General features: G+C 47.5%; 1 protein-coding gene across 1 annotated transcript in view; it reads left to right on the forward strand.

Moving 5' to 3' along the window:
• Nucleotides 1-22,898, forward strand: part of SMARCC1 (SWI/SNF related BAF chromatin remodeling complex subunit C1) — a 166,420-nt gene that overhangs the window by 11,405 nt on the left and 132,117 nt on the right. Inside the window, exons 3-5 of the mRNA XM_051852494.2 lie at nt 2,812-2,897; nt 20,085-20,166; nt 22,283-22,375. Of these exons, the coding sequence (XP_051708454.1) occupies nt 2,812-2,897; nt 20,085-20,166; nt 22,283-22,375 (261 nt within the window). The remainder of the gene's footprint in view (nt 1-2,811; nt 2,898-20,084; nt 20,167-22,282; nt 22,376-22,898) is intronic.

The following is a 22,898-nucleotide window of genomic DNA, read 5'->3' on the forward strand; positions in this document are numbered from 1 at the left end:
AACCCTGGGATCTTGTTCTGGTTGGGGCGCCAGATTCTGTCCCGGTTGCTTCTCTTCCAGTCCAGCTCTCTGCTGTGGCCTGGGAGTGCAGTGGAGGATGGCCCAAGTACTTGGGCCCTGCACCTGCATGGGAGACCAGGAGGAAGCACCTGGCTCCTGGCTTTGGATTGGCTCAGCACACTGCCCGTAGCAGCCATTTGGGGGATGAACCAATGGAAGGAAGACCTTTCTCTCTGTCTGTCTCTCTCTCACTGTTTAACTCTGCCTGGGCCGGCGCCGCGGCTCACTAGGCTAATCCTCCGCCTTGCGGCGCCGGCACACCGGGTTCTAGTCCCGGTCGGGGCACCGGATTCTGTCCCGGTTGCCCCTCTTCCAGGCCAGCCCTCTGCTGTGGCCAGGGAGTGCAGTGGAGGATGGCCCAGGTGCTTGGGCCCTGCACCCCATGGGAGACCAGGAAAAAGCACCTGGCTCCTGGCTCCTGCCATCGGATCAGCGCGGTGCGCCGGCCGCATCGCGCTGGCCGCGGCGGCCATTGGAGGGTGAACCAACGGCAAAAGGAAGACCTTTCTCTCTGTCTCTCTCTCTCACTGTCCACTCTGCCTGTCAAAAAAAAAATAAAATAAAAAAAAAAATAAATAAAAAAATAACTCTGCCTGTCAAAAAAAAAAAAAAAAAAGAATAACCGCTCTTTGCTGTCAGGAGTGGATGTGATGGGGGAGTGAATGGGATTGAGATTGAACGGGGAAATAAGTTAAGGGGCCCTTGCCTGTTTCTAGCTTTCCATGCCCTGACTGGGATTACCATATTTGTATTTTTTAAGAATTTAAAAAAAAAAAGATTTATTTGAAAGGCAGAGTTACAGAGAAGCAGAAGCAGAGAGAGAAACGAGGTCTTCCATCTGCTGGTTCACTCTGTGAAAGGCTGCAATGGCTGGAGCTGGGTCCATCCACAGCCAGGAGGTTCTTACATGTCTCCCACGTGCATGCAGGGGATCAAGTACTACATCCTCCACTGCTTTCCAGGGACCTGTACCAGAAGCGTGCACCCAGGACTTGAGCCAATGCTCATGTGGGATGCCAGTGCCACAGGTAGTGGCTTCACCTACTGTGTCACAGCGTTGGCCCCTAGTCTTGCGTTTTTTTTTTTTTTTTTTTTTTTTTTAAGATTTATTTTATGTATTTGAAAGAGTTAGAGAGGTACAGAGAGAGAAGACTTTCATCTGCTGATTCCCTCTTCAGACGGCTGCAACAGCTAGAGCTGTGCTGATCTAAGCCAGGAGCCAGGGGCTGACGCTGTGACGCAGCCGAATAAAGCCACAGCCTGTGGCACTGGCATAGCATATGGGCGCTGGTTCAAGTCCTGGCTGCTTCTCTTCTGATCAAGCTCTCTGCTATGGCCTGTAAAGCAGTAGAAGATGGCCCACATCCTTGGACCCCTGTACCGTGTGGGAGACCTGGAAGAACTCCTGGCTCCTGGCTTTGGATCCACGCAGCTCCAGCCATTGTGGCCATCTGGGAACCAGCTTTTGGAAGACCCTTCTCTCTCTCTCTCTTTCTGCCTTTCCTCTCTGTATAACTCTTGACTTTCTAATAAATAATCTTTAAAAAATTTTTTTTTTTAATTTATTTGGCAGAGTTAGACAGTGAGAGAGAGAGAGAGACAGAGAGAAACATCTTCCTTCCATTGGTTCACCCCTCAAAATGGCCGCTATGGCCAGAGCTATGCCAATCTGAAGCCAGGAGCCAGGTGCTTCCTCCTGGTCTCCCACGTGGGTACAGGGGCCCAAACACCTGGGCCATCCTCCACTGCCCTCCCGGGCCACAGCAGAGAGCTGGACTGGAAGAGAAGCAACCAGGACTAGAACCCAGTGCCCATATGGGATGCTCGCGCCACAGGCAGAGGATGAACCAAGTGAGCCACGGCGCCAGCCTCTCTGCAGTGTTCTCTTTAACTCTGCCTTTCAAGTAAATAAATCATTGAAAATTTTTTTTATTTTTTAAAATAAAATGTATTTATTTATTTGAAAGTCAGAGTTAGAGAGAGAGGTCTTCCATCTGCTGGTTCACACCCCAGTTGACTGCAACGGCCAGAGCTGTGCCGATCTGAATCCAGGATCCAAGAGCTTCTTCCAGGTCTCCCATGCGGGTGCAGGGGCCCAAGGACTTGGGCCGTCCTCCACTGCTTTCCCAGGCCATAGCAGAGAGCTGGATCAGAAGTGGAGCAGCTGGGACTAGAACCGGCGTCCATATGGGATGCCAGTGCTTCAGGCCAGAGCTTTAACCCACTGCACCACAGCACTGGCCCCTAAAAAAATTTCTTTTTACTTGTTGAAGAAAGTATTTTAGAAGGTTATTGATTGTAGGTTTTTTTTTTTAATTAATTAATTAATTTATTTTTTTGACAGGCAGAATGGACAGTGAGAGAGAGAGACAGAAAGGTCTTCCTTTATTTCCTTTGGTTCACCCCCCAGTGGCCTACGGCTGGCGCACCGCGCTGATCCGAAGCCAGGAGCCAGGTGCTTCTCCTGGTCTCCCATGCGGGTGCAGGGCCCAAGGACTTGGGCCATCCTCCACTGCACACCCAGGCCACAGCAGAGAGCTGGACTGGAAGAGGAGCAACCGGGACAGAATCTGGTGCCCCGACCAGGACTAGAACCCGGTGTGCTGGCGCTGCAGGTGGAGGATTAGCCTATTGAGCTATGGCGGCGGCATTATAGGTTTTTATTTGTGAGTTTATAGCACTTAGCATTCAGACATGAATAATTTTGTCAGAACCTGTACTTTTCTTATGTATAATCTGTATCATTTTTAGGCGAAGTGTTTCATGGATTTCAAAGCAGGAGGCACGTTGTGTCACATTCTTGGGGCTGCATACAAGTATAAAAATGAACAGGGATGGTAAGTTTTTACATTTATTTGTATTTTGATGTGTTAAATCTCATTTCTTTGTGTGGTGTTAAATTCTGAAGCACATTATGTTTAAGTGCAAAGTACATTGTATTTTACCAAGAATACTAATTTACTTTGTTCCTTCATCCAAGAAGCATACCAATAATGATTTAATTTATAGGGTAAGTTTTTTTCTTAGCTATGATTATATACAGATAATGGATAAGGTATATATTAGCAGTTAGGTGGTAGATTCATGAAAAGTGTAATGTGTACTGTCAACCTACAATGTACATTTTATACGAAGCCAATAAATATAGTGTTAAGTGTTCTGTTGAACTAGCCCTTGAAGAGAGCTGGTTTGCTATCAGGACGCAGCATAAAGGAGTCTGGCTCAGGGAAATATGGCTGTTTGACTGTGTCTGCAGTGGAGATAATGTTGAGAATCTCTGCTGCTGTTCTATTGTTTTGCTCTTCTTCCCTTTTCTAGCCCTGTATCTCCTGGTACTATTTCTTCCTTTTTATTCTTGAGCTCTGGGTCTTCTATCCTAGTGAAACACACCTGAAGGAGTCCTTAGAGGGAAATATATATCTTTTATAACATTTATTAGGAAATAGGAAATGCTTAAAAATAAATTAGATGGAGGCTGGCACTGTGGCGTAGCGGGTAAATCCGCTGCCTGCAGTGCCAGTATCCCATATGGGCACCAGTTTGAGTCTCAGCTGCCCATTTCCGATCCAGCTCTTTGCTGTGGCCTGGGAAGGCAATTGAAGATGGCCCAAGTCTTTGTGCCCCTGCACCTGTTTGGGAGACCTGGAAGAAACTCGGGGCTCCTGGTTTTGGATTGGTGGAGCTCCGGCCGTTGTGGCCAATTGGGGAGTGAACCAGTGTATGGAAGACCTCTCTCTCTGCCTCTCCTCTCTCTCTGTAACTGTTTAAGTCTTTAAAAAATTTTTTTAAAAAAATATTTTTTTTTTTGAAAGGCAGAGTTAGAGAAAGGAAGAGAGAACTTTGATCTGTTGGTTTACCCCTCAAATGACTGCCTTGGCTGGTTCAGGCTGAAGCCAAGAGGCTAGAACTCCATCTGGGTCTTCCACATGGTTGGCAGGGATCATGTACTTGGGCCATCTTCCACTGCTTTGCCAGACACATTATTAGCAGGGAGCCTAACCTTCTGTAGTACAATGCTGTCCTCTGTTAGAACTGATTGTATGTGAGTAGGTATGGAATAGATGTAGGTTAATAAAGATTTTGTTATTATCAGAGGTAGTTTTCTGTTGCCCAATTCTGTGTCCAGCTGTGGTGTCATACCTCTCACCAGGATGTTATTTCTTTATATAAGATCCATAGCATTCCTGAGGACTCTCAGATAATAGTTTGTACCCTACTGTCATCTCTGGATTCGCAGTTGGAACTCTTCTCTGCTTATTTTATTCAACTTGTATTTCAGGTCCTGAGCTGGGCTCAGAGATCAGAGTTTCTTTTTCTTTTTTTCTTTTTTTTCTTTTTTGACAGGCAGAGTGGACAGTGAGAGACAGAGGGAGAGAAAGGTCTTCCTTTGCCATTGGTTCACCCTCCAATGGCTGCCACGGCCAGCGCAAGGAGCCAGGTGCTTTTCCTGGTCTCCCATGGGGTGCAGGGCCCAAGCACCTGGGCCATCCTCCACTGCACTCCCTGGCCACAGCAGAGAGCTGGCCTGGAAGAGGGGCAACCGGGACAGAATCCGGCGCCCCAACCGGAACTAGAACCCGGTGTGCCGGCGCCGCTAGGCGGAGGATTAGCCTAGTGAGCCGCGGCGCCAGCCAGCAGAGTTTCAAACTGAAATATTTCCTAGATTTCATATTATGGGAGTCACTTTATGTCTCCAGTGGCAGTATAGTGAAATATATTATCTAAAAGGTTTAAAGGGGGTTTAAAAGGGTATGTGCAGTGAAATCTCTTTAAAATTAAAACTGGAGCCAAAAGGAAGTAAAAGATAGGGTTGGAGAATCAAGAATAAGCAATTTTCTAAGTCTTCTACACAGATTATCTCAAAACCATCCCCTTTGAGGTACATGTATACATATCTAACTGTAGTTTGTACTTTGCTCCATCTTCTGTGATTCACAGATCGTTTACACACTGATGGAGCATAGAACACTGCCCATCCTGTGTGGATGTCTGCATACTGACTTGCTCATGCTTCACATACCCCTCTGAACCTTGTCTGTGTCCACCTGCCTGTTCAAACACACTCTCTTCCTCCCTTTCTCCCTTCTCCATCCATTCCTTCCTTTGTTTGTTCCTTCCCTTCCTTTTTAAAGATTCATTTATGTGTTTCAAGGCTGAGTGACAGGAGAGAGATGTAAAGAGAGATCTTCCATTTGCTGGTTCACTCCTCTAATGGCCACATTGTCCAGACTGAAGGCAAGAATCAGGAACTCCATCCTGAGCTCTGACATGGGTGGCAGGGGCCCAAATGTTTGGGCCATCTTCTGCTTTCCCAGATGCGTTAGCATGGAACTGGCTTGGAAGGAGAGTAGCTAGAAATAGAGTCATTGCTCTGATACAGGCTCCCCAAGTGGCAGCCAGCCCTCTGTGCCGCAAGGCTGGTGCCTTGTCTGTGTTCTTCAGTTGACTCTCACGTTTTTTTTTTTTTTTTTTAATATCTATTTGTTTGAGAGGCAGAGAGAGAGAAGTCTTCCATCTGCCGGTTAACTCCCCAAATGTCAGTCTGAAGCCAGGAGCCAGGAGCTTTCTCAGTTCTCCCACACACGGGCGGGCTCAAAGACTTGGGCCATCCTCTACTGCTTTCCCAGGCCATAGCAGAAAGCCAGATTGGAATAGGAGCTGTTTGGACTCAAACTAGCACCCATATGGGATGCTGGCACTGCAGGCAGTGACCTTACCCACTGTGCCACAGAGCTGGCTCCCTGACTCTTACATTCTTTTTTTTTTTTCTTTTTTTTTTAAGATTTATTTATTTATTTGAAAGTCAGTTACACAGAAAGAGAGAGGGGGCCTCCATGCGATGGTTTACTCCCCAGTTGGTTGCAATGAGGGGAGCTGTGTCGATCTGAAACCAGGAGACAAGAGCTTCCTCTGGGTCTCCCACATGGACACAGGGGCCCAAAGCCATCCTCCCCTGCTTTCCCAGGCCATAGCGGGAAGCTGGATTGGAAGTGAAGCAGCTGGGTCTCAAACTGGCGCCCACATGGGATGCTGATGCTTCAGGCAAGGGCTTTAACTCGCTGTGCCAGAGCGCCGGCCCCTGACTCCTAGATTCTTAAGATTGCATTCCTGGCTTGAGCTCCCAAGGTTTTCTGGCTTCTTCATTATGGCCCAACACTCTTCCTCATTTCGTTTTTTTTTGTTGTTGTTTTGTTTTTTTTTGTGTTTTTTTTTTTTTTTTTTTTTTTGACAGAGTGGACAGTGAGAGAGAAAGACAGAGAGAAAGGTCTTCCTTTCCGTTGGTTCACCCCCGAAATGCCTGCTACGGCCGGCATGCTGCTCTACTTCCTATCCAGCTCCCTGCTAAGGCACCTGGAAAAGCAGCTGAGGATGGCCTATGTCCTTGGGCTCCTGCCACCCACATGAGAAACCTGAAAGAAGCTCCCACTCTCAGCCTTTGCAGCTATTTGGGAAGTATACCAGCGGATGGAAGATTCTCTCTCTCTCCCTTCTCTTTGTAACTCTCCTTTTCTTTCTTTTTTCTTTTCTTTTTTTTTTTTTTTAATTTTTTGACAGGCAGAGTGGACAGTGAGAGAGAGAGAGAGAGAGAAAGGTCTTCCTTTGCTGTTGGTTCACCCTCCAATGGCCGCCGCGGTTTCCCATGCGGGTGCAGGGCCCAAGTACTTTAGGCTATCCTCCACTGCACTCCCTGGCCACAGCAGAGAGCTGGCCTGGAAGAGGGGCAACCGGGCAGAATCCGGTGCCCAGACCGGGACTAGAACCCAGTGTGCCGGTGCCGCAAGGCGGAGGATTGGCCTAGTGAGCTATGGCACTGGCCAACTCTCCTTTTCAAATAAATAAACAAATTTTTTATAGTGCCTGGTAATTACTGGCATACTCGTATGAAAGTTCTGTTTTTTTGTTTTTGTTTTTGTTTTTGTTTTTGTTTTTTTTTTGGACAGGCAGATTGGACAGTAAGAGAGAGAGGAGACAGAGAGAAAGGTCTTCTTGTCGTTGGTTCACCCCCCAATGGCTGCTGTGGCCGGCGCATCACGCTGATCCGAAGCCAGGAGCCAGGTGCTTCTCCTGGTCTCCCATGCGGGTGCATGGCCCAAGGACTTGGGCCATCTTGCGCTCCCGGGCCATAGCAGAGAGCTGGCCTGGAAGAGGGGCAACTGGGACAGAATCCGGCCCCTCGACCGGGACTAGAACCCAGTGTGCCGGCGCCGCAAGGCGGAGGATTAGCCTAGTGAGCCGCAGTGCCGGCGGGTAGTTTCATTTTTCATTTTATTTGAGAGAGAGAGAGAGGCAGAGACAGATCTTTCACCTGCTGGTTTGGTCCCCAAATGGCTGAAATGGTCATGACTGGGCCAGGCTGAAACCAGGAGTCTTATCCAGGTTTCCCACCTGTGTGGCAGGGGCTCAAGGACTTGGGCCATCTTCTGCTGCTTTTTCCAGGCTATTAGCAGGCAGCTGGATCAGAAGTGGAGCAGCTGGGACATCCACCAGTGCCCATATGGTGTGCTGATATCAGAGGTGGCAGGTTTTTTTTTTTTTTGACAGGCAGAGTGGACAGTGAGAGAGAGAGACAGAGAGAAAGGTCTTCCTTTGCCATTGGTTCACCCTCCAATGGCCACCGCGGCCACCGCGGCCAGCGCGCTGGCCGGCACACCGCGCTGATCCAATGGCAGGAGCCAGGAGCCAGGAGCCAGGTGCTTTTCCTGGTCTCCCATGGGGTGCAGGGCCCAAGCACCTGGGCCATCCTCCACTGCACTCCTTGGCCACAGCAGAGAGCTGGCCTGGAAGAGGGGCAACCGGGACAGAATCCGGCGCCCTGACCGGGACTAGAACCCGGTGTGCCGGCGCCGCAAGGCGGAGGATTAGCCTAGTGAGCCGCGGCGCCGGCCGAGAGGTGGCAGTTTTAACCTGCTATGCCACTATAGCAGCCCCATCATGTGTTAGCTTTTGTCTAACACTACTTTCTGGTAATCTCTAGCCTGTGTTTTTTTTTTTTTTTTTTTTTTTTTTTTTTTTTTTTGGTGAGATTTGTTTGTGTTGAAAGTCAGTTACAGAGATACAGGAAGCAAGCTTTAATTTGCTGTTTCATTCTCCATAAAGCCGCAAAGGCTGAGGCAAGGCCTAATGCAGAAGCCAGGAACTTCATCTGTATCGCCCATGTGCATGGCAGGGTCTCTAACACTTGGACCATCTTCTGCTTTTCTCAGGCTGTTAGCAGGGAGCTCAAACCAATGGTTACTTATTGTCAGATTGTTATAGCTAGCTGAATATAGTTTTTAGTTACTTTGGTGTAATAGGCCATTTTCTGCACATTTGCGTAGCTGCTTTTGAGTTCTAATTTTCTCTAGGCTGTATGCCAGTCTTTTAGTGTGGCATTCTAGATAGCCATCTGGGATCTGGGGTGGTCCTCAGAGTTTATAGCTGGACCTCATTTTGCAGAGTGCCTTACTTGAGGCCGCTTTGGGCAATTCCCTGTACAACTGTTCTGCTGTATTATTTTCTTTTTAATTTTTTTCTTGAAGACTTACTTATTTGAAACACAGAGTTATGGAGAGGCAGAGGCAGAGAGAGACTGTCCGTCTGTTAGTTCACTCCTCAAATGGCCGGGTCGGCCAGGGCTGGGCCAGACCAAAGCCAGGAGCCAGGAATTTCATCCAGGTCTTACATGTGGGTGCAGGGGCCAAGCACTTGGGCCATCTTCTGTAGCTTTCCCAGGCACATTGGCAGGGAGCTGGATCAGAAGTGGAGCAGCTGGATTCAAACCAGTGCACATATGGTGTGCCAGCATTGCAGGCAGTAGCTTAACCTGCTACACCACAGCACTGGCTGTTATATTATTGTCTTTTGAAAATTCTTTAATTTTCATTTATTTGAAAGGCAGGCAGAGACTGACAGATCTTTCATCTACTGGTTCAATTACCAAATGTCCAGAAAAGCTAGCATGGGTCTAGGATAGGGCCAGACTGAAGCCTGGAACCCAGAATTCAGTTTGGTCTGTCACATGAGTGACAGGGACCTAACTTTTTGAGCCATCATCTGCTGCCTCCTCCTAGGGTGTGAATTACCAGGGAGCTGGGAGCCAGACCTCAACACTATGAAATGGAATGTTGGCATCACAAGTAGCATCTGTTTTCTTTTGTTTTGATTTTAAGATTTATTTATTTATTTATTTGAAAACTGGAGGTACAGAGTGGGAAAAGGAAAGAGAGATCTTCCCTCCACTGGTTCACTTCTCAAATGGCCACAATGGCCTGAGATGAGCCATGCCAATGTCAGGAGCCAGGAGCTTCTTCTGCCCCCCCCCCCTTTTTTTTTTTTTGACAGGCAGAATAGACAGTGAGAGGGAGAGACAGAGAGAAAGGTCTTCCTTTGCTGTTGGTTCACCCTCCAATGGCCTCCATAGCGGGCGTGCTGCGGCCAGCGCACCGGGCTGATCCGCAGCCAGGAGCCAGGTGCTTTTCCTGGTCTCCCATGTGGGTGCAGGGCCCAAGCACTTGGGCCATCCTCCACTGCACTCCCAGGCCATAGCAGAGAGCTGGCCTGGAAGAGGGGCAACTGGGACAGAATCCGGCGCCCCAACCGGGACTAGAACCCAGTGTGCTGGCGCCGCAGGCGGATGATTAGCCTACTGAGCCGTGGCGCCGGCCTAGGAGCCAGGAGCTTCTTCCTGGTCTCCCACATGAGTGGCGGGGCTGAAATACTTGGGCCATATTCTGCTGCTTTCCCATGCCATTAGCAGGAGCTGGGTCAGAAGTGGAGTAGTTGTGACTTGGACCAACGCCCATGTGGGATACTGGCCTTGCGGTCCTGCTTAGCCTGCTACACTGTGACACCAGCTGTGCCGCAACATTCACCTTTGTACTACTGTGTTGTCTCCAGCTCAGAGCAGTGTTATTTAGCCTCCTAAAAATTTGTTTCTAGTGAGAGTGTTTAGCCTGTCAAATAAGGTGGTGTTTAATTTGCCTATATTCTACATTGGAGTACCTGGGTTTGAGTCCCAGCTCTGGCTAGTGACTCTAGCTTATGCTCATCTTGGGAAGCAGCAGGTAATGGCTTAAGTAGTTGGATCCCTGGCCGTGGGAGACTTAGGTCAAATTCTGGGTACCTGACTTTGGCCTTGCCCAGCCCTGGGCATTGTGGGCATTTGGGGAATGAACCAGCAGCCAAGACTTGAACTGGTGCCCATTTGTGATAACTAGCAGTGCAGGCAGGAGCTTAATCTTCTGTACCACAATGCCAGCCCCCTGACTGCTCCACTTCTGACCCAAATTCCTACTAACGCACCTGAAAAAATAGTGGAAGAAGGCCTAAATACATGGGATCCTGCACACACATGGGAGACCTAGATGAAGTTCCTGGGCTCAGTCTGGCCCAGCTTTGGCTGTTGTGCTCATTTGGAGAGTGAACCAGTGCATGGATGATCTCTCTGTCCCTCTCCCCTCTCCCCTCTCCCCTCTCCCCTCTCCCCTCTCCCCTCTCCCCTCTTCCCTCTCCCCTCTCCCCTCTCCCCTCCCCTCCCCTCCCCCCTCCCCTCTCCCCTCTTTTCCCCTCTTCCCTTTCCCCTCCCCTCTCCCCCCTCTCCCCTCTCTCCTCTTTCCCCTCTGCCCTCTCCCCTCCCCCTCTCCCCCCTTCCCCTCTTCCCTTTCCCCTCCCCCTCCCCCCTCTCTCCAATTTTTTTAGTTTTCTATTTATTTCCATGATCTCTTTTTTAAATTTTTTTTTCTTTTCCAAATATTTATTTATTATTCATTTGAAAGGCAGAGTTAGAAATCCTCCATCTGCTGGTTGACTCCCCAAATGGTTCAATGGCCAAGGTGTGCCTTGCTAAAGCCAGGAGCATGAAGCTTCCTTCAGGCCTCCTGTGCGGGTGCAGGACTAAGTATTTGGGCCAGCCTCTGCTGCTTTCCCAGGTGCATTCGCAGGGAGCTGGATGGAAGTAGAGCAGCTGGGTTTTGAACTGGCAGCCATGTGGGTTGCCGGCATTGCAGGTAGTGGCTTAACCTGGTATAGCACAGTGCCAGCCCCAAAGAATTATTTTTTTATAACAAGATAACTACTGTTTTCACAGTGAAGAAAGTTATCAATAATTTTTCAATATTGTTATCTATTACTAGTCACATTTTCCTGATTATCTCATGAATTTTTTATCTTACTTGAGTCAGTATTTTGTACATTGCATTTGGAGAGCCTTTCTTCTTCTTTTTTTTTTATGGTTTTATTTATTTGAGAGAGAAAGGTCTTCCATCTTCTGGTTCACTCCCCAAATGGCTGCAGCAACAGCTGGTGCTGAGCCCATCGAAACCAGGAGCCAGGAGCTTTTTCTGGGTCTCCCATGCAGGTGCAGGAGCCAAAGTGCTTGGGTCATCTTCTACTGCTTTCCCAGGCCACAGTAGAGAGCTGGATCCGAAGAGGAACAGCCAGGACTAGAATCGGCGGCCATATGGGATGCTGGTGCCACAGGCTGAGGATTAGCCTACTGTACCACATTACTGGCCCTCTCTCTTCTTTTTAAAGATTGCTTTATTTGGGGCCAGTGCTGTGGTATACTAGGCTAAGCCTGTGCCTGTGGCACCAGTATCTCATATGCCTGCCCATTCATGTCTTGGCTACTCCTCTTTCTATCCACCTCTCTACCTTTGTTCTGGGAAAGCAGTGGAAGATGGCTCTAGTGCTTGAGCCCCTGTACCCATGTGGGAAACCAGTGTCTGCTACCTGGCTCCAACTGCTGATTCCAGGTTTCTGCCAGTGTAGACCTGGGAGGGAAGGTGATGGTACAAGTATCTCCACCCATGTAGGAAACCGGGATTGAGTTTCTATTAATAGATTCATTTAGCCTTTATCTTCATTCTCAGATAACATCCAGCCAACCCTATTTTGTTTAATGACCACTTTGAAATTAGTTCTCAGATTTCTTTTTTTTTAATTTTTTTTTTTATTTTTTTTGACAGGCAGAGTGGACAGTGAGAGAGACAGACAGAGAGAAAGGTCTTCCTTTTTGCCGTTGGTTCACCCTCCAATGGCCGCTGCAGCCGGCACGCTGTGGCCGGCGCAACGCGCTGATCTGATGGCAGGAGCCAGCTGCTTATCCTGGTCTCCCATGGGGTGCAGGGCCCAAGGACTTGGGCCATCCTGCACTGCACTTCCCTGGCCACAGCAGAGAGCTGGCCTGGAAGAGGGGCAACCGGGACAGAATCCGGCGCCCCGACCAGGACTAGAACCCGGTGTGCCGGCGCTGCAAGGCGGAGGATTAGCCTAGTGAGCTGTGGCGCCGGCCAGTTCTCAGATTTCTAATAGAGGTAATTCCCATCAAACTTTTTATGTTTTGTGTGTGTGTGTTTTTTTTTAAGATATTTGTTTATTTGAAAGACAGAATTAGAGGCAGAGAGAGAGAGTTGGGGGGAGTCTTCCATCTGCTGGTTCACTACCCAGATTTCCGCAAAAGCCAGAGCTGGGCTGATCTGAAGCCAGGAACCTGGAGTTTTTTCTGGGTCCAACCTCTGGGGCAGGGGCCCAAAGACTTGGACCATCTTCTACTGCTTTCCCAGGCCATAACAGAGAGCTGGATCGGAAGTGGAGCAGCTGGGACTTGAAGCAGCGCGCATATGGGATGCCGGCACTGCAGCTGGCAGCTTTACCCGCTATGCAGCAGCGCCATTCCTCAGACTTGTTACTTGAATCATTTACTGAAGAAGCAGTTTTTCTATGAATAATTAGTAGGCTCTTTTTTGTAAGTAATTCTGAAAATGATATATCTCTCGGTATAGTTCTGATGCCAGAAGCCTTTGAAAGCCATGGCCCCTGTTTTATAAGGAGTCACAATCCCATGACTCCCATGTTGCACTGAGGAATACCAGGAGGCTGTCAGCTGAAATAGGCCTTCTTCAGGGAGGCAGTTGGGAGCTTCTTGTCCTGCAGTCAGTAGAAGTTGCTTGTAGCTTCTAACCTACCCCTTCCTCAGATTTGAAAAAGCAGACATTTTAAAACACGGGAAAATATGGGCTAAAGATAAGGTTCTGGGTACCTTTAAATGACATTTTTTTAAAATTATTTGTTTTATTTTGTATTTTCAGTTTTATTTTTTCCAAACAATTTTTTTAAAGATATATTTTATTTATTTGAAAGAGTTACAGAGAGGTAGAGACAGAGAGAGAGGTCTTCCATCCACTGGTTCTCTCTCCAGATGGCTGCAATGGCCGGAGCTGCACTGATCCAAAGCCAGGAGCCAGGAACTTCCTTCCAGTCACCCACGTGGATGCAGGGGCCCAGGGACTTGAGCCATCTTCTACTGCTTTCCCAGGCTATAACAGAGAGCTGGATCAGAAGAGGAGCAACCAGGACTAGAACCAGCACCCATATGGGCTGCTGGAGTCTAAGGCCAGGGCATTTAACCGACTGTGCCACAGTGCCAGTCCCTTAAATGACATTTTAAAAGGTGTAATAAAGGGGCTGATGCTGTGGCATAGTAGGTTAAGCCTCTGCCTGTGGTGCCCACATTCCATATGGGTACCAGTTTGTGTCTGGCTACTACACTTCTGATCCAGCTCCCTGCTGATGGTCTGGGAAAGCAGTGGAAGATGGCCCAAGTGTTTGGGCCTATGTATCCTTGTGGGAGACCGAGAAGACCGATTTGGCTCCTGGCTTCCGATTGGCCTAACTCCTGTTGTTGGAGCCATTTGTGGAGTGAATCAGCAGATAGAAGACCTCTCGCTCTGTCTCCTTCTGTCTGTAATTCTGCTTCTTGAATAAATAAATAAGTTTAAAAAAAGCTGTATTAAGTTCTATTGTAAATTGCTGATTTTGGTACTTTATTGTTCCCTTTGCTTAATTTCATTTGCTTTAGGGGACATTTTAATCTTGTATTAGCAGAAAAATGAAAAGTTATATATATTTTCCCTCAACCTTGATAATTACCAATTTCTTATTCTATTTATAAAGTCACTCATTCTGGTAGCCACTAAGTCTACAAAGGAAAAATTTTTACAAGCCTATTCCTTGGGTCTCTGCCTCCGAAGCTGGCATTCCATACGAGCACCAGTTTGAGTCTTGACTGCTGATCTTCTTGTCCAGCTCCCTACCAGTGTGCTTGGGAGGCAGTGGAAGATGGGCCTCTGCCACCCCATGAGAAACCTGGATGGAGTTCCAGGTTTTTGGCAGGGGCCTTGTTCAGTTCTGGTTGTTGAAGCTATTTGGGGAGTGAACAGTGGGTGGAAGATCGATCTCTCTTTCTCTCAATAGATTTTTCTATATTGATAGATGTCTCTCTCTCTTGCAAGTGAATGAATAAACCTTCAAAAGAAATTTTTTTTAAAAAAAGATGTTACTTGGGGTGCCTGTATCCTTTCAGTGTCCCTGGGTTCAAATCCTGGCTCTGCTCTGATCCAACTTCCTCTCAATGGTGCACTCTGAGAGGCAGCGTACAATGGCTCAAGTGCTTAGGTCTCTGCCAGGCACGTGGGAAATCTGGCTGAGTTCCCAGCTTCTGACTGGTGTATTCCAGACTTGGATATTAGGAGGTACCTGGGAAGTGAACCAGTGGTTGGGAGATTTCTGACTCTACCTTTCAAATAAGTGAAAATACGTAAATAAAAAAATTAGAACTGGGGCCAGCTCTGTGGTGTAGCAGGTAAAGCCACTGCCTGCAGTGCCAGCATCCATATGGGCACCGGTTCAAGTCTCAGCTGCTCCGTTTCTGATGCAGCTCTCTGCTGTGGCCTGGGAAAGCAGTAGAAGATGACCCAAGTCGTTGGGGCACTGCACCCGCTTGGGAGACCTGGAGGAAATTCCAAGCTCCTGGCTGCGGATTAGCCCAGCTCCATCCTTTGCGGCCATTTGGGGAGTGAACCAGCCCTCTTTCTTTGCCTCTGCCTCTCTGTAATTCTGCCTTTCAAATAAATAAATCTTTTAAAAAAATTAAAATGGAGTGAAAACAAGGTAGGTGTTGAAATAAGAAATGTGAAGAAACGATTAATAGACTTTACCAGAATTTACCTTTATAGTAATGATTAGGAATGGGCCAAGATAACCACCAGAAAGTTACAATTGAGTTGAACATTTAGGTAAATTTAGATTTGAGAGAAAGATTTTAAGTAAAGATAAACAGATTGGGGCCCGCGCCATGGCTCACTTGGTTAATCCTCCGCCTGCGGCGCTGGCATCCCATATGGGCACCAGTTCTAGTCCTGGTTCCTCTTCTTCCAGTCCAGCTCTCTGTTGTGGCCCGGGAGGGCAGTGGAGGATGGCCCAGGTCCTTGGGCCCTGCACCCGCATGGGAGACCAGGAAGAAGCTCCTGGCTCCTGGCTTCGGATCAGTGCAGCGCTGGCTGTTACGGCCATTTGGGGGTGAACCAACAGAAGGAAGGCCTTTCTCTCTGTCTCTCTCACTGTCTAACTCTATCTGTTAAAAAAAAAAAAAAAAAAAAAAAGGGCCGGCGCTGCAGCTCACTAGGCTAATCCTCCGCCTTGTGGCGCCGGCACACCGGGTTCTAATCCCGGTCGGGGCGCCAGATTCTGTCCCGGTTGCCCCTCTTCCAGGCCAGCTCTCTGCTGTGGCCAGGGAAGTGCAGTGGAGGATGGCCCAAGTCCTTGGGCCCTGCATCCCATGGGAGACCAGGAGAAGTACCTGGCTCCTGCCATCGGATCAGTGCGGTGCGCCGGCCGCAGCGCAGCGGCCATTGGAGGGTGAACCAACGGCAAAGGAAGACCTCTCTCTGTCTCTCTCTCACTGTCCACCCTGCCTGTCAAAAAAAAAAAAAAAAAAAAAAAAAGGATAAACAGATGGCTCTGAGTAAATTTAGGAAAACAGGGTCAACGTTTGTTTTATCTTACAAATATTTGTTTAATTGAAAGGCAGATTTGGGAGGAAGAAGTGGAAAGGGAGAATTCTTTGATCTACTTGTTTACTCCCCAAATGTGTACATTGGCTTGATCTGGCTGAAGCCAGGCTCCTGGAACTTCTTCCAGGTCCTCCACGTGGGTGTAGGAACCCAAGCACTTGGGCCATCCTCTGCTGCTTTTCCCAGGCACATTATCAGGGATCCAGATCAAAAGTAAAGCAGTTGAGTCTAGAACTGGTGCGCTTGTGGGATCCCATATCAAAGGCAGCTTAACCTGCTATAATGCTGGACCCAAAATTTGTTTATTTAAGGAGGTAGAAATCCATTAAAGAAACATTAGGGGCTGGTGCCGCGGCTCACTAGGCTAATCTTCCGCCTGCGGCGCCGGCACCCGGGTTCTACTCCCGGTCGGGGCGCCGGATTCTGTCCCGGGTGCCCCTCTTCCAGGCCAGCTCTCTGCTGTGGCCAGGGAGTGCAGTGGAGGATGGCCCAAGTACTTGGGCCCTGCACCCGCATGGGAGACCAGGAGAAGCATCTGGCTCTTGCCGGATCAGTGCGATGCGCCAGCTGCAGCACGCCGGCCACAGCAGCCATTGGAGGGTGAACCAACGGCAAAGGAAGACCTTTCTCTCTCTCTCTCACTGTCCACTCTGCCTGTCAAAAAAAAAAAAAAAAAGAAGAAGAAGAAACATTGGGAAGCTGTTTAGAAATACTGACCTCATGTAGAGGAAAAGGGATGCTGAGATTACAAACAGAGGTAAAGCGCTTACGGTGGTGTCGAGAACATGAGCAGGTTCATGGAATGAGCTAAAGAATCATTACAGAGTGTTGTAAGTTTAACTCATTTTTAAAAAAATTTATTTATTTATTTGAATTACACAGAGGAGAGGTGGGGTGGGGGAGGTCTTTCATCCGATTGTTTACTCCCCAATTGGCTGCAACAGCCGGAGCTGTGCCGATCCAAACCCAAGAGCCAGGAGCTTCTTCTGGGTCTTCCACACGGGTGCAGGGGCCCCAAGGACTTGGGCCATCCTCAACTGCTTTCCCAGGCCATAGCAGAGAACTAGATTGGAAATGAAGCAGCCGGGTCTCAAACCAGCGCTCATATGGGATGCCGGCACTTCAGGCAAGGGTGTTAACCCTCTGTGCCACAGCACCGGCACCAGTTTTCCTAATTTTTAAAGAGCGTTTTTTTTTTTTTTTTTTTTTTTGACAGGCGAAGGGAGACAGAAAGGTCTTCCTTTTCCGTTGGTTCACCCCCTAATGGCCGCTGTGGCCGGTGCGCTGATCCGAAGCCAGGAGCTAGGTGCTTCCTCCTGGTCTCCCATGCGGGTGCAGGGGCCCAAGTACTTGGGCCATCCTCCACTGCCTTCCCAGGCCACAGCAGAGAGCTGGACTGGAAGAGGAGCAACCAGGACAAAATCCGGTGCCCCAACTGGGCCTAGAACCCCGGGGTGCCGGAGCCGCAGGCGGAGGATTAGCTTATTGAGCCGCGGCGCCGGTCTCTAAAGAGCGTTTTCTAAAAGCACCATTCAGCTACTGTTTATTAATCATTCATAGTATTTATTAAGAACAGTATGCTCAGCATTTGTGGAATCATGGGGCAATCAGTTCCCAAAGAAATACTAGATATTTTTATAATATCTCCAGAGAGAGAGAGAGTGAGAGAGAGAGAGAGAGAGATTCTAGTAGGCAGAATATTTATCAAACACTTTGTATTTGTGTCTGGTCATGTTTGATGGCATAAAGAAATGAACAGTAGGAGATTAATTATAGTGCTGAGGAATAATCATCCTTTAGTAGCTTTAGAGGCCCAATTTGCCCAATTTTGGTACTTATGGTCTTGCTGTTCTTTATGTATCGTGGCATGTGTGATGTAAGATTCATTCAGTTATGGCAGATGCTACATGTTACCTGCTTTTCTCAAGGACAGATATTCTTTTTCCATCCCGTGATTTAAGATACTCCATTTTGTGGCTGGCACTGTGGCATGATGGGCTTGAGTCTCAGCTGTTCCGCTTCCAGTCTAACTCCCTGCCAATGCACCTGGGAAAGCAGGGGAAGATGGCCCAAGTGCTTGAGCCCCTGCACCCACATGGGAGACCCTGAGGAAACTCCTGGCTCCTCCTGGCTTCACATCGGCGCAGTTCTGGTTGTTGCAGCCATGTAGGGAGTGAACCAGTGCGTGGAAGATCTTTCTTGCTCTCTGTCTCTTTCTCTGTAGCTCTGCCTTTCAAATAAATAAATAAATCTGGGTTTTTTTTGTATATAAATTATTTATTTGAGGGGCCGGTGCTATGGTATAGTGGGTAAAGCTGCCGCCTGCAATGCGGGCATCCTGTATGGGTGCGGGTTCCAGTCCCAGCTGCTCCATGTAGGATGCTGGCACTGTAGGCAGTGGCTTTACCACAGAGCTGGCCCCAATAAATAAATCTTTAAAAAAGATACTCCTTGTAGCTTTTATAATAGCTCCTACATTAAATCATCTTCAGGGAAAAAAGCAAACTAGTTTTCTCTGCAATTTCCAGTACTTTTATGGTAATATATGGTAGTAACTCAATATTTATAGATTTTACCTGGACATTCCCATGTTACATAGTGCCAGGGAAAATGGGTGATTCTCTTGATTTGTGTGGTTTGTCAGTTAAAGCACTCTGTGCACCTCCAAGTCTTGGTGGATGTAACCATCTCCATAGCCCTGACCCTTTGGCATGCCCCTTGGACTATTTTCTTTTCTTCCTGCCTGCCTGCCTACCTGCCTTCCCTTATTTATTTGAATCAGAGAGAGAAAGGTTGAGCTTGAGAGAGATAGTCTTCTGTCCTCTGGTTCATTCCTCAAATGACCTCTTCAGCTGGGTCTGGGCCAGGCTCAATCTAAGAAACTGGAATTCCATCCAGGTCCCCTACATGGGTGGCAAGGACCTATGCGCTTTCACTGCCTTCTCAGGCATATTAGCAGGGAGTGCTGCCTCAGAAGCCGGGCAGCCAAGACTTGTACTAGCCTCTCTGATATGGGATGCGAGCCCCACCTCTTAAACTTTCTGTGGAAGAAAGATGGGCACTTGTGTCTTATCTTACACAAATCATAAATGTCATTGCTATTATCCCTTATTTGTACTAAAGTTTGAGATATTCTTTGTTGCCTTAGGGCCACAGATTAGAGGATAATCTCTATTCTTTTCACCAGTTAGAAATTTTATTTGAAAGAATTTTGTCTGTTTAAATCATGTATCTTAGAACTGTAACAGATTTAAATACACAAGATGCTTTTCTTTGTCTTGGAGAACGCAGACAGTGTTGAGTATGAACAAGTGATTTTTAAGCATAAATAAATTGGATAACCTTTAGCCGGTGCTGTGGCATAGTGGATTGAGCAACTGCCTGGGGCACTGACATCCCATACGAACACTGGTTATAGAGATAGACAGGGAGAGACAGAGAGGTCTTCCATCCTCTGGTTCACACCCAAAATGGCTGTAGAGGCTGCAACTGGGCATATCTGAAGCCGGGAGCCAAGAGCTTCTTCTGATTGCTCCCACATGGTACAGGGTCCCAAGCCTTTGGGCCATCTTCTACTGCTTTCTCAGGCCATTAGCAGGGAGCTGGATTGGAAGTGAAGCAACCAGGACTGGAACTGGTGCCCATATGGGATGCTGGCGCCATAGGTGGAGGCTTAACCTACCATGCTACAGCACCGGGCCCAGTGTTTTCTTTTTTTTTTTTTTTGAAAAAATTCATTTATTTTGAAAGTCAGAATTAGAGTGATCTTCCATCTGCTCATTCGCTCCCCAAATGGCCACAACAGCTGGAGCTGAGCCGATCCCAAGCAAGGATCTAGGAACTTCTTACAGGTCTCCCACATGGTGGGCAGTGTCCCAGACACTTATGCTATCTTCTGCTGCTTTTTCCAGGCCATTAGCAGGGAGCTGGATTGGATGTGGAGCAGCGAATGCATGAACTGGCAACCATATGGGTTGCTGGTGTTGCAGGCTGCGGCTTTACCTTATACGTCACAACGCCAGCCCGACACTCTATTCCTATATTGCTGTGGGAATACCCTGTGACATTCTGTAGTGCTGTTTCAGTTTCCAAATATTTCTGACTCACTTGTTTGTTTTGAATTTTGAAACCAAGTTTTCACTTGTGTTTTTTAAGGGAAGAAACAAACTTACTAATGATTTTCTTCTATTTTAGGCGAAGGTTTGACCTACAGAATCCATCTCGAATGGATCGTAATGTGGAAATGTTTATGAACATTGAAAAAACATTGGTGCAGGTAACTCAAAGTTAGGTTATTGCAGTTTTTTTTTTCTTCAATAGACTTTCAGTTCTGCAGTTGGGTTCATTGGATTGCCAAAAGATCAAATAGAGGAAAATGCTCTGAAATTATTGTTCTATTTTTACAGGAACACAGGTTCATTTTAAGATGACTTTAGCTGGCGCCACGGCTCACTAAGCTAATCCTCCGCCTTGCGGCGCCAGCACACCGGGTTCTAGTCCCAGTCAGGGCGCTGGATTCTGTCCCGGTTGCCCCTCTTCCAGGCCAGCTCTCTGCTGTGGCAAGGGAGTGCAGTGGAGGATGGCCCAGGTGCTTGGGCCCTGCACCCCATGGGAAACCAGGAGAAGCACCTGGCTCCTGCCATCGGATCAGCGCGGTGCACCGGCCGCAGCGTGCCGGCCGCGGCGGCCATTGGAGGGTGAACCAACGGCAAAAAGGAAGACTTTTCTCTCTGTCTCTCTCTCTCACTGTCCACTCTGCCTGTCAAAAAAAAAAAAAAAAAAAAAAAAAACTTTAAATTTCTGAAGAAATTTTTTTTAAATTAAACTTATTTATTTGAATTGCCATCATTTCACTTGATATGACCACTTTCATCCTGGCCACTTTATTATAAAATCATTGTCTTTGGATTTGCTCTGTGGTGGTATAGTAAATGTGGATTTTGCTTCCCTAATTACATTGTAACCTGGAAGAGAGAATGTTTAATTTCTGTCTTTGTGTTTGCTGATATTTTTATTGATTGTATATTTGTAGCGATCACTGAATTAACCATCCCCATTCTGCAGAAAGATAGCTTGGAAAAACTTCTAGATATTATCAATGATTTAATGTGTGAAAGTCATTTGATCCATGGACTTTTCACTAGGGAAGAAAAATGATGTGTTTTGTTGGTAGAGTTTTGGTCATAGCTTTGGAGTTAATATATGTGTTTTATTATGGCTTTTTATGGCTTTTTTTTTTTTTTTCTGTCAAGCAGAGTTAGACAATGAGAGAGAAAAGTCTTCCTTCCATTGGTTCACTTCCTTAATGGCCACCACAGCCAGCGCTGCGCTGATCTGAAGCCAGGAGCCTGGTGCTTCCTCCCGGTCTCCCATACGGGTGCAAGGCCAAGCACTTGGGCCATCCTCCACTGCCCTCCCGGGCCACAGAAGAGAGTTGGATTGGAAGAGAAGCAACCGGGACTAGTACTCAGCGCCCCAACCAGGACTAGAACCCGGGGTGCTGGCGCCACAAGCGGAGGATTAGCCAAGTGAGCCATGGCACCAGCCTATTATGGCTATTTTTAAAAAGATTATTTATTTGAAATACAGAGTTTGAGAGAGAGAGAGAGCGACAGAAATCTTACATCTGCTGGCTCACTCCCTAAATGCTTTCAGTGGCCAGGGCTGGGCCAGGCTAAAGATAGGAGCCTAACTCCATTCACTTCTCCCATGTGGGCGTCAGGGGCCCAAATACTTGGGCCATCCTCCCTCCTCTGCTTTCCCAAGTACATAAACAGGGATGTGGAATGTAAGTGGAACAGCTGGGACTTGAACCAGAGCCCACATTGGGTACAGCATTGCAGGCAGCAGCTTAACTTGCTGCACCATAATGACAAATCATTGCTATTTTTAAGAAATGGAGGGGTCAGCGCTTTGGCACTGTAGGCTAAGCTTCCGCCTGCAGTGCCAGCATCCCATGTGGATATGCTGGTTCTCATCCTGGCTGCTTTTCTTCCAATCCAGTTCTCTGCTATGGCCTGGGAAAGCAATAGATGATGACCTGAGTGCTTGGCCTTCCACACCCACATGGGAGACCTGGAAGAAGTAGCTGACTCTTGGCTTCAGATCTGCCCAGCTCTAGCCGTAGCAGCTGTTTGGGGGAGTGAACCAGTGGATGGAAGAGCTTTTTCTCCTTCTCCCTCATTCTGTTTAATTCTACCTTTCAAATAAATTAAAAAAAAAAAAAAAAGAGAGAGAAAGAAATGGAGGGGCCAGTGCCAGGGGCTGTCCACTTAGATTTTTTTACATGTTACCAGTTTAAAAACTATGAGTTGGAGCACTTACTTTTGTCATTAGGGTAATGTATAAATAATATGAATTTCACAAATTTCAAAGTCTTATTTCTTCTTCAGAACAATTGTCTGACCAGACCCAACATCTACCTCATTCCAGACATTGACCTGAAGTTGGCTAACAAGTTGAAAGATATCATCAAACGGCATCAGGTAATAAACTTGGTCACTTCATAAGTCTTGGGTAGTAGTAAACCTTTAGTCAGTGTCAGTTATAATGTCTTTGGATTGTAATATATATTTTCATTAGAAAAATGTTGCGTCTCTGTGTGTGGAGGGGTGTTTTTGTTTGTTTTGTTTTGTTTTGTTTTTTGTTTTTTTGTTTGTTTGTTTTGTTTTTTGGGTAAAGTCAGAACTAGAGAGAGAGAGAGATATTTTCCATCCGCTTGTTCGTTCCCCAGATGGCTACAGTGGCTGGGGCTAGAAGCTTCTTCTGAGTCGCCCATGTGGGTGCAGGGGCCCAAGCAGTCAGGTAATCTTCTGCTGCTTTCCCAGGCTATTAGCAGAGAGCTGGATCACAAGAGGAACAGCTGGGTCAGGAACCAGCACCCATATGGATGCCAGTGCCCCAGGCAGACACTTAAACTAGTACGCCATAGTGTTGGCCCCTCTTAGAGTTCTTAACAGCAAAAGGTTTTTTTCTCTTCACTCTGTTTTTAACCCAGAGTGACATATG

This window comes from Oryctolagus cuniculus, chromosome 10 (assembly GCF_964237555.1).
Source record: "Oryctolagus cuniculus chromosome 10, mOryCun1.1, whole genome shotgun sequence".
Taxonomy (NCBI): Eukaryota; Metazoa; Chordata; class Mammalia; order Lagomorpha; family Leporidae; genus Oryctolagus; species Oryctolagus cuniculus.